A 13,049-nucleotide genomic window follows, 5' to 3' on the forward strand; every position below is an offset into this window, starting at 1 on the left:
GTTCACACTAGACAGCATAATGATTTGCCTGTACTTAAAGACAACCACAGTCTACACAATGACAGAATTTGCCCATCCCAAAGCAAGTACACATAATCCACAGGAGCCCCAAAATGGTAAGTACAGGGGCAAGGGCAACTGATTGTTTCCTGGCCATACTGTCCTCTGGGGTTCTGTGCCTTGGTGAGAGCCAACAGCTGCAGGGGGCCCCCATACTGAGCACTGTCCCCACATTTTCCACAGGAGTTTGGCCTGAAAGCTATCTCGCTGCTGAGGGTGACCTGGAAAGCAAGGGAGGGTCTTCTACAATGCAGCTTCCGCCCTGGCCCTTATACAGCTTGCCTGTGTGCAACAATGGTCTCTCTGCCCCTCATGGCACAGTGGCGTGGACATGTTAGCCTGACTGGGACAAGGAGCACAGTAGCTCTTCCAAGGAACCTGTGCAAGCGGCTTGCCCAGCTTCTGCATGAGACCTTTGAAGAGATCACTGAGGCTGCTTACCACGATGTGAGAGAGCACATCAAAGCCCTATTCCACATCTAGGCATGCATGCAGCCTTCGCCCCAAAAGCTCACACCGAACAACTTCCTTCCCAAAAAAAAAAAAAGCTGCTTACGGGGAACCTCCTCTGGTGTTTGTCCTCCCCCAAGCACCAGCCGCTGCAACTGGCTACCTTCCTCCTGGCTTGAGAGCAGCTCCGGGCTGCATGCAGCTAGGGATGTCAAGGTGTCTCCCTCCTCCTCCTCCTGCCTTGTTGACCTGGGCTCTGAAGCATCCATGGTGGTACTTGGAGGGGAAGTGGGGTCACCCTCAAGTATTGCATCCAGCTCTTTGTAGAAACAGCAGGTCAAGGGGGCAGCACTTGAGCAGCTGTTTGCCTTGCAGGCTTTGCAGTAGGCATTCCACAGCTCCTTCACTTTAATCCTGCACTGCAGCCTGTCCTGGTCATGGCCCTTTTCCATCATGTCCCTTGATATCATAATTCCTACAGCTGGGACTGGACAGCTTTCTCCCCCCAAACCCTGATGAGGTCCAGCACCTCGCCCTTGTTCCATACCGGGGATTGCCTGGCGGGGGGAGGCATGCTTACTGGGAAAGAGGCGCTGAGAGCACTCCACACCTGGCTGAGCAGACAGGAAGGGGACTTTCAAAACCCCCAGAGAATGTAAAGGGCGGGTCTGAGGACTGGGTACCTGAGAGCAGGGCAGGGCAGGGCAGGGGCGTTCAAGGTGATGACCAGAGTGGCTGGAACAGGCAGCGTGGGGCGCTTCTGGAGGCCGCTCAGAGCGCGTTAGCCGGCCAGGGCGCCCTCCCTGGCGCCGCGGGGCTCCAGCCGGGACGCAGCAAGCGTCACGCCTCTCGCCCCGGGGCCTGAGCGGCGCGCTCCAGCCGCGGAGTCCGGGCGCTCGGCGGGGCCTGGCCGGGGGGACGCGGCGTGAGCCCGGCCGCCCGGCGCTGCTTCCGGGCGCTCTGACTCGTAGGCGCAGCCGAGCGCGGGTAAAAAACTCCCGCTTCTTCAGATGCGGCGGCGGCTTACAGACCTTCCGTCCCCGTCCCCGTCCCCCGAGCAGCGCCAGGCGCCGGCGGCCCCACGGGAAGCCTGGTTCAGGGGCCCGCAGGCGTAGGGTGCTCCTACCCGCCTCGAACCAACGGCTGCCCTCCCGCGCCCACCTGCCCCGTCCAGGCTGCGGGCACAGGGGCCGCGGCGTGCGGGGCTCGTTCGAGGGCAAGGTTTCGGAGGGGCCAGCTCGCCCCGGGCCTCCGGCAGGCCGCACGCCCGGCAGGCCCATGGGGCGCCGCCGGCCGAAGCGCGAGGGGCAGCCCGGCCGCACGCGCAGGCAGCCGAGCCCGGCGCGCGACCCAGGGCCCGGCCTGGCGCCTGCGCAGACGACCCCACCGCTCTATCCGCCGCAGGCGGGCACCTTTACGGCCGCTGCAAACCACGCCCCCCTGGCGGACGCAAGCGGCGCGCGGCGGCGGCAGCCAAGGTAACGGGATGGCGGCCTGCAGGGGCTGCCCGAGCCCCCCTGGGGTGGGGGTGGGGCCGGCTCCGGCTCGAGCCCCCCTGGGGTGGGGGTGGGGCCGGCTCGGGTGACTGCAGCCCCGGGGCGGATCCGGCTCTGGTCAGTTGGCGGCGGCTGGGGCCCCCGGTAGCTTCCGCCCCGCTGCGGGAGAAGCCACCCCGGGCTCGCTCCCTCCGGGCCCCGAGCCGGGCTCTGCGGCCTGCCCGGGAGCGAAGCGCCCTCCCAGCAGCCGCCTCCTCCGCCGCTTGCGTGGGGCGAGTCGGGGCGGGCCGCGGGCGTCTCGGCCCATGGCGCGGCTGCAGGCCTGGGCTGCCCCGGCGGGCTGTTAGAAGCGCTGCCTGTCTCCTGAGGGGGGAGCCGCCCAGCCTCTCTGCGGAGACCGGAACGGAACCAAAATAACAGCAGGACTGGGGCCTTCCTATGCTTAGCGCGGCCAGCTGTCTGATCACAGACCCCCCTTCCCCAGCGCCCCGCTGCCCCCACCCTTTTCCGAGGCCCCGACCCCGCTCGCTGCCTCCGTCCCTCGCTCTCCCCCCCTCACTTTCCCTGGGCTGGGGCAGGGGGTTTGGGGGTGCAGGCTCTGGGAGGGGGTTTGGGTGTTGGAGGGGGTTCTGACCCGGGGCAGGGGGTTTGGGGTGCAGGCTCTGGGAGGGAGTTTGGGTGTTGGAGGGGGTTCTGACCCGGGGCAGGGGGTTTGGGGTGCAGGCTCTGGGAGGGAGTTTGGGTGTTGGAGGGGGTTCTGACCCAGGGCAGAGGGTTTGGGGGTGCAGGCTCTGGGAGGGGGTTTGGGTGTTGGAGGGGGTTCTGACCCGGGGCAGGGGGTTTGGGGTGCAGGCTCTGGGAGGGGGTTTGGGTGTTGGAGGGGGTTCTGACCCGGGGCAGGGGATTTGGGGGTGCAGGCTCTGGGAGGGGGGTTGGGTGTTGGAGGGGGTTCTGACCCGGGGCAGGGGGTTTGGGGTGCAGGCTCTGGGAGGGGGTTTGGGTGTTGGAGGGGGTTCTGACCCGGGGCAGGGGGTTTGGGGTGCAGGCTCTGGGAGGGGGTTTGGGTGTTGGAGGGGGTTCTGACCCGGGGCAGGGGGTTTGGGGTGCAGGCTCTGGGAGGGGGTTTGGGTGTTGGAGGGGGTTCTGACCCGGGGCAGGGGGTTTGGGGTGCAGGCTCTGGGAGGGGGTTTGGGTGTTGGAGGGGGTTCTGACCCGGGGCAGGGGGTTTGGGGTGCAGGCTCTGGGAGGGGGTTTGGGTGTTGGAGGGGGTTCTGACCCGGGGCAGGGGGTTTGGGGGTTCAGGCTCTGGGAGGGGGTTTGGGTGTTGGAGGGGGTTCTGACTTGGGGCAGGGGATTTGGGGGTGCAGGCTCTGGGAGGGGGTTTGGGTGTTGGAGGGGGTTCTGACCCGGGGCAGGGGGTTTGGGGTGCAGGCTCTGGGAGGGGGTTTGGGTGTTGGAGGGGGTTCTGACCCGGGGCAGGGGGTTTGGGGTGCAGGCTCTGGGAGGGGGTTTGGGTGTTGGAGGGGGTTCTGACCCGGGGCAGGGGGTTTGGGGTGCAGGCTCTGGGAGGGGGTTTGGGTGTTGGAGGGGGTTCTGACCCGGGGCAGGGGGTTTGGGGGTTCAGGCTCTGGGAGGGGGTTTGGGTGTTGGAGGGGGTTCTGACTTGGGGCAGGGGATTTGGGGGTGCAGGCTCTGGGAGGGGGTTTGGGTGTTGGAGGGGGTTCTGACCCGGGGCAGGGGGTTTGGGGTGCAGGCTCTGGGAGGGGGTTTGGGTGTTGGAGGGGGTTCTGACCCGGGGCAGGGGGTTTGGGGTGCAGGCTCTGGGAGGGGGTTTGGGTGTTGGAGGGGGTTCTGACCGGGGGCAGGAGGTTTGGGGTGCAGGCTCTGGGAGGGGGTTTGGGTGTTGGAGGGGGTTCTGACCCGGGGCAGGGGGTTTGGGGGTGCAGGCTCTGGGAGGGGGTTTGGGTGTTGGAGGGGGTTCTGACCGGGGGCAGGAGGTTTGGGGTGCAGGCTCTGGGAGGGGGTTTGGGTGTTGGAGGGGGTTCTGACCCGGGGCAGGGGGTTTGGGGTGCAGGCTCTGGGAGGGGGTTTGGGTGTTGGAGGGGGTTCTGACCCGGGGCAGGGGGTTTGGGGTGCAGGCTCTGGGAGGGAGTTTGGGTGTTGGAGGGGGTTCTGACCCGGGGCAGGGGGTTTGGGGTGCAGGCTCTGGGAGGGGGGTTGGGTGTTGGAGGGGGTTCTGACCCGGGGCAGGGGGTTTGGGGTGCAGGCTCTGGGAGGGGGGTTGGGTGTTGGAGGGGGTTCTGACCCGGGGCAGGGGGTTTGGGGGTGCAGGCTCTGGGAGGGGGGTTGGGTGTTGGAGGGGGTTCTGACCCGGGGCAGGGGGTTTGGGGGTGCAGGCTCTGGGAGGGGGTTTGGGTGTTGGAGGGGGTTCTGACCGGGGGCAGGGGGTTTGGGGGTTCAGGCTCTGGGAGGGGGTTTGGGTGTTGGAGGGGGTTCTGACCGGGGGCAGGGGGTTTGGGGGTTCAGGCTCTGGGAGGGGGTTTGGGTGTTGGAGGGGGTTCTGACCGGGGGCAGGGGGTTTGGGGGTTCAGGCTCTGGGAGGGGGTTTGGGTGTTGGAGGGGGTTCTGACCCGGGGCAGGAGGTTTGGGGCTGCAGGCTCTGGGAGGGGGTTTGGGTGTTGGAGGGGGTTCTGACCCGGGGCAGGGGGTTTGGGGCTGCAGGCTCTGGGAGGGGGTTTGGGTGTTGGAGGGGGTTCTGACCCGGGGCAGGGGGTTTGGGGCTGCAGGCTCTGGGAGGGGGTTTGGGTGTTGGAGGGGGTTCTGACCCGGGGCAGGGGGTTTGGGGCTGCAGGCTCTGGGAGGGGGTTTGGGTGTTGGAGGGGGTTCTGACCCGGGGCAGGGGGTTTGGGGGTGCAGGCTCTGGGAGGGGGTTTGGGTGTTGGAGGGGGTTCTGACCGGGGGCAGGAGGTTTGGGGTGCAGGCTCTGGGAGGGGGTTTGGGTGTTGGAGGGGGTTCTGACCGGGGGCAGGAGGTTTGGGGGTGCAGGCTCTGGGAGGGGGTTTGGGTGTTGGAGGGGGTTCTGACCCGGGGCAGGGGGTTTGGGGTGCAGGCTCTGGGAGGGGGTTTGGGTGTTGGAGGGGGTTCTGACCGGGGGCAGGGGGTTTGGGGTGCAGGCTCTGGGAGGGGGTTTGGGTGTTGGAGGGGGTTCTGACCGGGGGCAGGGGGTTTGGGGTGCAGGCTCTGGGAGGGGGTTTGGGTGTTGGAGGGGGTTCTGACCGGGGGCAGGGGGTTTGGGGTGCAGGCTCTGGGAGGGGGTTTGGGTGTTGGAGGGGGTTCTGACCGGGGGCAGGGGGTTTGGGGTGCAGGCTCTGGGAGGGGGTTTGGGTGTTGGAGGGGGTTCTGACCGGGGGCAGGGGGTTTGGGGGTGCAGGCTCTGGGAGGGGGTTTGGGTGTTGGAGGGGGTTCTGACCGGGGGCAGGGGATTTGGGGGTGCAGGCTCTGGGAGGGGGTTTGGGTGTTGGAGGGGGTTCTGACCGGGGGCAGGGGGTTTGGGGTGCAGGCTCTGGGAGGGGGTTTGGGTGTTGGAGGGGGTTCTGCCCCGGGGCAGGGGGTTTGGGGTTCAGGCTCTGGGAGGGGGTTTGGGTGTTGGAGGGGGTTCTGACCCGGGGCAGGGGGTTTGGGGTTCAGGCTCTGGGAGGGAGTTTGGGTGTTGGAGGGGGTTCTGACCCGGGGCAGGGGGTTTGGGGTTCAGGCTCTGGGAGGGGGTTTGGGTGTTGGAGGGGGTTCTGACCCGGGGCAGGGGGTTTGGGGGTTCAGGCTCTGGGAGGGAGTTTGGGTGTTGGAGGGGGTTCTGACCTGGGGCAGGGGGTTTGGGGGTTCAGGCTCTGGGAGGGGGTTTGGGTGTTGGAGGGGGTTCTGACCTGGGGCAGGGGGTTTGGGGTGCATGCTCTGGGAGGGGGTTTGGGTGTTGGAGGGGGTTCTGACCTGGGGCAGGGGGTTTGGGGTGCAGGCTCTAGGAGGGGGTTTGGGTGTTGGAGGGGGTTCTGGCCTGGAGCAGGGGGTTTGGGGGTGCAGGCTCTGGGAGGGAGTTTGGGTGTTTGGGGGTGCAGGCTCTGGGAGGGGGTTTGGGCTGCAGGCCCCCACCGGGCGGTACTTATCTCAGACAGGTTCTAGAAGCAGCAGCGGCTCCTGGGCAGCCAGGCGGCTCTGTACACTGCCCCTGCCTGTAAGCATTGCCCCCGCAGCTCCCATTGGCCATGGTTTCCTGTTCCCCGCCAATGGGAGCAGCGGAGTTGGCGCTTGGTGCGGTGCGCAGAGACCCCTCTGGCCGCACCACCTCCTAGGAGCCGCTGGACATGCCAGTCGCTTCCAGGAGCGGCGCGGAACCAAGGCAGGTAGGGTGTCAGCCTTAGCCCTGCTCTGCTGCCGGACTTCTAGCGGCTTAAAGTCTCCAGGATTAGCTTCAGTAGCCTCCGGTGTATCGAGCCCAGTTCCGGGAGACTCCTGGCCAGACCGGGAGGGTTGGGAATCCTAAATATGCTCAACATGCTTTTCAAAGATTAACTGTTCCTCAGAACATAGAACTTAAGGCAAAAAGGGACCATTAGATCATTTCGTCCAGTGCTTTTCCACCTGTCGTTCACGGACTCCTGGGGTCTGCAGACTATGTCTAAGATTTCCAAAGGGGTCTACACCTCCATGTGAAATTTTTTAGGGGTCTGCAAATAAAAAAATGGTTGAAAACCACAAATCTAGTCTGACCACCTCTAGATCACAAGCTACCACCCATACCTGCACAGTAACCGATGACCAAAATGAGACCCAAGTATTACAGTCCACAGGAGACTAGACTGTTATATGCCCCAGGCAGAGAACAGGAGAGTGCACCAATGTCTGAGGCCCCTACAATGGGAGGGATTAAGTGAAATATGGCCGGATAATTTTGGCAAGTGACCCACACACATACTCCGCAGAGGAAGGTGACATCCCTACACCCCCGGGCACTGCTAATCTGATCTGGGGGGAAATTCTTTTCTGACCGCATATATGATGATCAGTTAGACCCTGACTATGTGAGCAAAATCCAGCCAGCCAACCACCTGAGAGAATGCTCAGTGCTACCTCAGAGTCCTAGCCCTCCCTGTCCAGTGTCTGATCTCCCATGATGCTTAAGAAGAATGAGATTTAAAAAAAAAAAAAGTCCTCTCAGAATACATTGGGCAGGGAGATTATTTACAACTGTTATAATAAAACTGACATGCTTAAATTACCTAAAACATGGTGAGTAGGTAGAACAGATGAGATTAGAATTTGACTCCCCATCCTGAGCTCAGACCATTGGGCCAACTAGAGAAATCCTTTGCTTATGAAATCAGACGCTGCTGAGTTTGATTGTATGCTGGTGTTAGTGCCAGAATAGAATCCAATTTACAAAGTATCTGAAAACCTTACTAGAGAAGAGCCATAGGTGTTTCCCACCCAGCAGATTTCCCAAATTATGCCAGCTGAGAAGTGACAGATTGAACTGGAGTCTCAAACTTTGATACCCTGAATGGTAGTTGCATTCTACTACTAGTGCTAGATTTAAATGTTAGTGTTCAAACTCACTGTGTTTAAAGCTCTGATTTATGTTTGGTTGACTAGCATCATCAGTACTACTCTAAGCTCATTTTATATGGACAGGGAACCATGGAAGCTATTTAGCTAAGGAAGAGCAGGATTGAAGAAAGGAAATGAACCAATGTTATCACTCTGAACAACACAATACATGAGACATAAACAGAGATGTAATCACAGTATAAATGACTGTTCTAGTGTCTGGTGTCTCCTCAAATGCAGGATTTTCTCTCACAGATGAAGTTTCACTGCATTCTCATTAGATGCCCCTATTTCTGGTCAAGTGAAAGAAAAAATAACACACAAAAGAGGAAAACGTTCTCTTTCCTATTAATCAATCCTGGTTTCTTGCTCTGATTGTTTTAGATCTGTTTTTCCTCTTTCTCCCATTATAGTTAAATATTTTAAATAACAAAATGGTCTCAATGCAAACATTGTTCCTCTCCCCAGCCAATGAGTCTTTTTAGGTAGTCTCTCTTATTTAGTTGGCATTTCTTCCCCTTCGGTAGGTGATTGTTTCTTATTAAACATGATAGTTGCGCTTCGATGGTGTTCTCACTCCAGTAGCTTTTCTAGATGTCTTGCTTATATAGTTAGGATTGCATCTAGATTGGCTGTAGTTTGAAGGGGTTTTATTTGTTTAAAATATGTTTTTTCAAAGATAAGACTAGAAACCCAGCAGTTTCACTGATTAGCACCCATTTCATGTGGATTTACACATAATTTGCATTACTCTTTTTTTTCTTCTGTAAGTACTTTATGTTCACACAATTTACTATAGTTTCAATTAGCTTTTCAGAACTGTTATACCTTGGTATTAAAAAGTAGATTTTGTATATATATATTTTTTTTTACTTAAACTAAGTGACCTTCCTTTTCTCACAGAAAAGCAAAGAAGTAATACGCAATCTGAAAAGATGAAAAAGACTGACCTGCTTTCAAGTGATAATCAAGTGAGCCCTGAAGACTAATGCAGAGAATTAATAAGAACGTGGTTTTGGCTCTTCTTACCTTGACAAGTTCAGTGTTTCTCCTGTTCCAGTTGTACTATTATAAGTACTACTTATCTCCAAAGGTAAAAAATATCACTTTAAAGACTTGAATTTGCGGGGGGGGATTAAAATAGTACTACTTATGCTCAAGTGCATTAAAAATATTAACTAATTGTTACTCAAAAATCCCTGTGGGATTGACGACTATTACCATAAGATTGACTTGCAAAAGTTAAATACATTACCCAACAGGACACAGTGAGTAGGTACCATAGAAAAAATGAGGTTAGAATGTTACTCTCAATCCTGAGCAACTCTGCCAGCTAGACAAAGACTTTACCAATGAAATCAGACACTGGATTGAATTTCCGCGATTCCAGGTTTTTCTGCACATTCGAACTCGGTCTGGTACATCAAAAGTTTTTTTTAAAACTTCCCAAGTGCATGCACCTTTACTTAACCCAGACTGATGTATGATTCTGTGTTGAAACCTGAGACAGCCTTGAGTTTCTGTAAGGCTGTTTAGGGAAGCAAAAAAGTAAAATGCAATTTGTTGTTTGCAGCATCTTCAACAGATGTGTTAAAATTAAAAGAAGCTACTGTTTCTGCAGAATCAGTCACCTTTAACCTGTCTCTGGGGTTCTATTGTAAAGCTTTCTAGATACCAAATGTAAATTCCTGTAGTTATGATTCTGATTGAGAACCAAGAGGCACATGTGGCTAGATGTAATCTTTCCGTAATGGGAAAATAAAGGCAATAATTAGCTAAGATGGTGCTAGAAGTGAAATCTTGCCTCATGAGGATTACATGGTTTATCTCTAGATTTCAGTACACATAGTACAAGAACTGAAGGCAACAGTATGTCTTCACTTACTCCTTATTTAGAAGGAAAGTCTGTTGGTATCTAATTTCCAGCTTAGCTCTTTTGGTGGGGGAACCCTTATTCAGTCTGAAGTCTTCTTAGTGTTACATGACATTACAGTCTGGCTTCCTCATATGCTGTCCACAGCAAGGCTGTGAATTAGAAATCATTGTCCTCTAGGTAGCTAGGAATCTGAGGCTTTAACACAAATATTTTCTTATGACACAAATATTTTCCTTCTCAAACTTATCCATTGAGGGTCATATCTTTGACAGGCTGCACCACTGAACCTAAGGTATGACTTTTCCCCAGTGTTCTGGGGCTGCTGGAATTATTTCATCTTCCTTTTTCAGGGTGGATTGATTTAAATCACTGATTTTAATCAACAAATAGGAAACCTTGATTTAAAAAATCAATTTTAATCGTGTTTTGCATTTGTACATTTTAGTATATTGCTTAACTTAAAAGAAGTTATTTAATTTTTATATTTTTTTGTTAGAAAATGGTGAATGATGCATTTCTTGTTCACTAGGTTAATTTTTTACTTGCACTTTGCATCCAGTCCTAGTTGGATGGAAATTCAAATTACATTTAAAATGCAGACAACCAGCATTTTAAATTAAATAAAACTAGCTTAAATAGCCTGGATGCATAAGAAAATAATTATCAAAACATATCTTGCCTTTAAAACTAACTGATTTATTAAACGAAGTATTATCTGTAGTTAGTGAATTGAACTTACTGTTTCTGGTTACCATGTCTTCATTTAACAGTAGTAAATATCATCATCTCACGTTGTTTTTAATCATAGATTGAAAAGCAAGAAAGCTTGTTTTCCTTTTCTAACTCCCAATTATTTTTTTAATTTTGAGTGCACTGAACTTGCTGAACAAACTGAAATGAAGGAAATATTCTCGCTGCAACCGCAGAAGAGGCTACTGCTCTCAAAAGCTGGTTTAGCACTTCAACATAATCTGATTTCAGATCCTCAGCCAGTGACTTCCACGAGTTCAGTAATTTGACTTTCTTTAATACTTTGGCAGCAAACACAGAATCATAGAATATCAGGGTTAGAAGGGACCTCAAGAGGTCATCTAGTCCAACCCCCTGCTTAAAGCAGGACCAAGCCCCAACTAAAACATCCCAGCCAGGGCTTTGTCAAGTCTGACCTTAAAAACATCTAAGGAAGGAGATTCCACCACCTCCCTAGGTAACGCATTCCAGTGTTTCACCACCCTCCTAGTGAAAAAGTTTTTCCTAATATCCAACCTAAACCTCCCACACTGCAACTTGAGACCATTGCTCCTTGTTCTGTCATCTGCTACCACTGAGAACAGTCTAGATCCATCTCTTTGGAACCCCCTTTCAGGTAGTTGAAAGCAGCTCTCAAATTCCCCCTCATTCTTCTCTTCCGCAGACTAAACAATCCCAGTTCCCTCAGCCTCTTCTCATAAGTCATTGTTCCAGTCCCCTAAATGTACTGCTTAATATTATTTTTTGTATTTAATTTAAATGATTTTAATAGATTATAATAAGTTTAGGCCTAAACACAGGTTGTTATCCAAAATGTAATTTTAAATAGGTTTATTTTTTTAAATAAACCTATATTTAATTTACATTTTAAAAAATCGTTTTGTTTATTCTTACCCACCCTGTCCTTTTTTCTTTTACTAATTGTCCTATTGACTTGGAAACGTAAGGCTAGATCCAACAGTCCTTGCATGGTCCTTCTAAATATATTAAGTGAATATTCCTGGGCATGATTTTTACTTCATGTAACATATATAAGTGACTTAAAACTGCAATCCTTGAAATGTAAAGTGTTTGTGAAAAAGATATGTACAATTTCCTTTTATAAATCTAAACAAAACCACCATTTGGGACATCTTAGGTTTCAAAATATCTTTTGTCCTTGTTCTTGCTAGAATGGAGCTGTTTTTTCAAAAGTTAAAGGAAGCCAGTCAGGACAAGACGGCATACAATGGGTATGTACAATGTTATTTATTTATACAGCATCCGTGTAAGTATCAATAAACTCTTATAGAATTGCAAATTATGGGTCCTCTTCTGCATCTAGTTTAGTCATTGGGAATTTTGTTGTTTTAAATGGAAGCAGCCTTGATCTTACCGCCCTGAGCATGACCATTAAAGTAAAGGGGATTTCTGAGTGCTCGGCTGTCTCAGGATCATGCACCTGTTTCTAGAGTGGAACTTAGGCTTGTAGTGGTGGCATCAGTATAACAAAATAGTTTAGATGCAGGAAGTGAAGAATAACTTATCCTATTAAAACAGCAGGGACAAGTTAGATAAGCAGCATGTAATTTAACCTGATTAGAATTGGGCCAAGACACTAACACAGAAACTGGAAATCTTTAATTTACCTTTTTTAAAAGTGAATTTAGTGTTTGTGAAAGGTATCAGATTGACGGATTTGAACACTGAAAGTCTTCTGAAGTCTTCTGTTTATCAGTAGAATACACTTGGGCATGCTAATGGGAGTGCAGTGCGAGCTTCCCCAAGCTCCTGTGCCCCCATCTATAATATATTGGTTTCAAAACCTTTTCAGTTGGAACGGTTTAAATTGTTCGTTCAACTCTGTTTGACGCTTAATATAATGGTGCTTCAGGGCTCAGAGGGAAGTCATTTTCCATGTCTATTCAATCCTTGGCCCCTTTTGATGAGACAACCAGCACAGGTCACAGTTTGAGCCAATTGTGACAATTTCATGATGTAAACTTCTCTCTCATCAGAATTGGACTCAGGCCACATACTGACAAAACAGTCCGGCATGGTTGAACCTACCAGGAGCAAAAAGCCCCCGCTGACACAGACTCTGGGGATCATTAGAGCATACAAATTGTCATGCCAAATTATCTACCTTTTAGGAAATAGTTTATTTTAACTACAGTTCATAATCCTGTGTATATGCTACAGTACAGTAAGACTCTCAGTAGCCTTCATGAAGAATCCAAAATCGAATATTTAAAAAGAGTTGATAGCAAGTGTGGAATTATGCAATTATTTGTATTTGGATTTTTGTCCAGAGTCCTTGCCATTGCTGGTTAAATTTTATACCAGAAATGTTTGTATCCATGTTCACCTTTCAAAAATCTGAGTAAAGTAAAAAATGCCTTCTGTTGGATCACCATACAGTGTAATACTTATATGTACCAGATGATGCCTTTGTCAGGTGAGCAACATCACAAAGCATTTGAAGACATTGGTTGAAATTCCCTATTTTTGAAACAGAGGTATTAAGCTAGGTTTGTGGGTTTGGGGACCTTGGAGATTCTTTTGTCTGTGTAGTCCTTAAGACACTTTTCCACCTTTTAAGAAACATTGCTGCAGAATCTGGCTTTGTCTTTCCTTGTCTGATGCAGAAGTTCTGATCCATGCCTTTGTGTCCTTCCAAACTGAATATTGAAATGCTTTGCTTATTGGAATCCAGCTTGTTTAATACGCTGCAGCTGGCACAAAATCACCAGCTAAAATTTTTACTGGCAGATAGTTACATTACATAATACTGCACACTCTTCCAAGTTGTTTGACCTTGTTTTGCTTGCTGTCACTCT

General features: G+C 52.2%; 2 protein-coding genes across 25 annotated transcripts in view; one reads left to right on the forward strand and one right to left on the reverse strand.

Annotated features, from left to right (window-relative positions):
- Positions 1-1,910, reverse strand: part of LOC140911884 (uncharacterized) — a 35,227-nt gene extending 33,317 nt beyond the window's left edge. For 13 of the 17 annotated variants that reach the window (XR_013635859.1, XR_012159181.2, XR_012159180.2 and 10 more), the window contains exon 1: positions 617-1,184. Coding sequence is in view for 5 of the 17 variants with exons in the window: in XM_078852976.1 (XP_078709102.1) it covers positions 617-1,055 (439 nt within the window). In the remaining 12 variants the exon portion in view is untranslated. The other 4 variants (XR_013635858.1, XM_073345980.2, XR_012159182.2 and 1 more) reach the window with 3 other exon arrangements.
- Positions 1,400-13,049, forward strand: part of FKTN (fukutin) — a 45,032-nt gene continuing 33,382 nt past the window's right edge. For 3 of the 8 annotated variants that reach the window (XR_012159162.2, XM_073345971.2, XM_073345978.2), the window contains exons 1-3: positions 1,549-1,988; positions 8,508-8,697; positions 11,403-11,462. Coding sequence is in view for 7 of the 8 variants with exons in the window: in XM_073345971.2 (XP_073202072.1) it covers positions 8,593-8,697; positions 11,403-11,462 (165 nt within the window). In the remaining variant the exon portion in view is untranslated. Of the gene's footprint in view, positions 1,498-1,546; positions 1,989-2,087; positions 2,124-6,136; positions 6,401-8,507; positions 8,698-11,402; positions 11,463-13,049 lie in introns of those variants that run through there. The other 5 variants (XM_073345977.2, XM_073345975.2, XM_073345972.2 and 2 more) reach the window with 4 other exon arrangements.

This window comes from Lepidochelys kempii, chromosome 5, assembly GCF_965140285.1.
Source record: "Lepidochelys kempii isolate rLepKem1 chromosome 5, rLepKem1.hap1, whole genome shotgun sequence".
Lineage (NCBI taxonomy): Eukaryota > Metazoa > Chordata > Testudines > Cheloniidae > Lepidochelys > Lepidochelys kempii.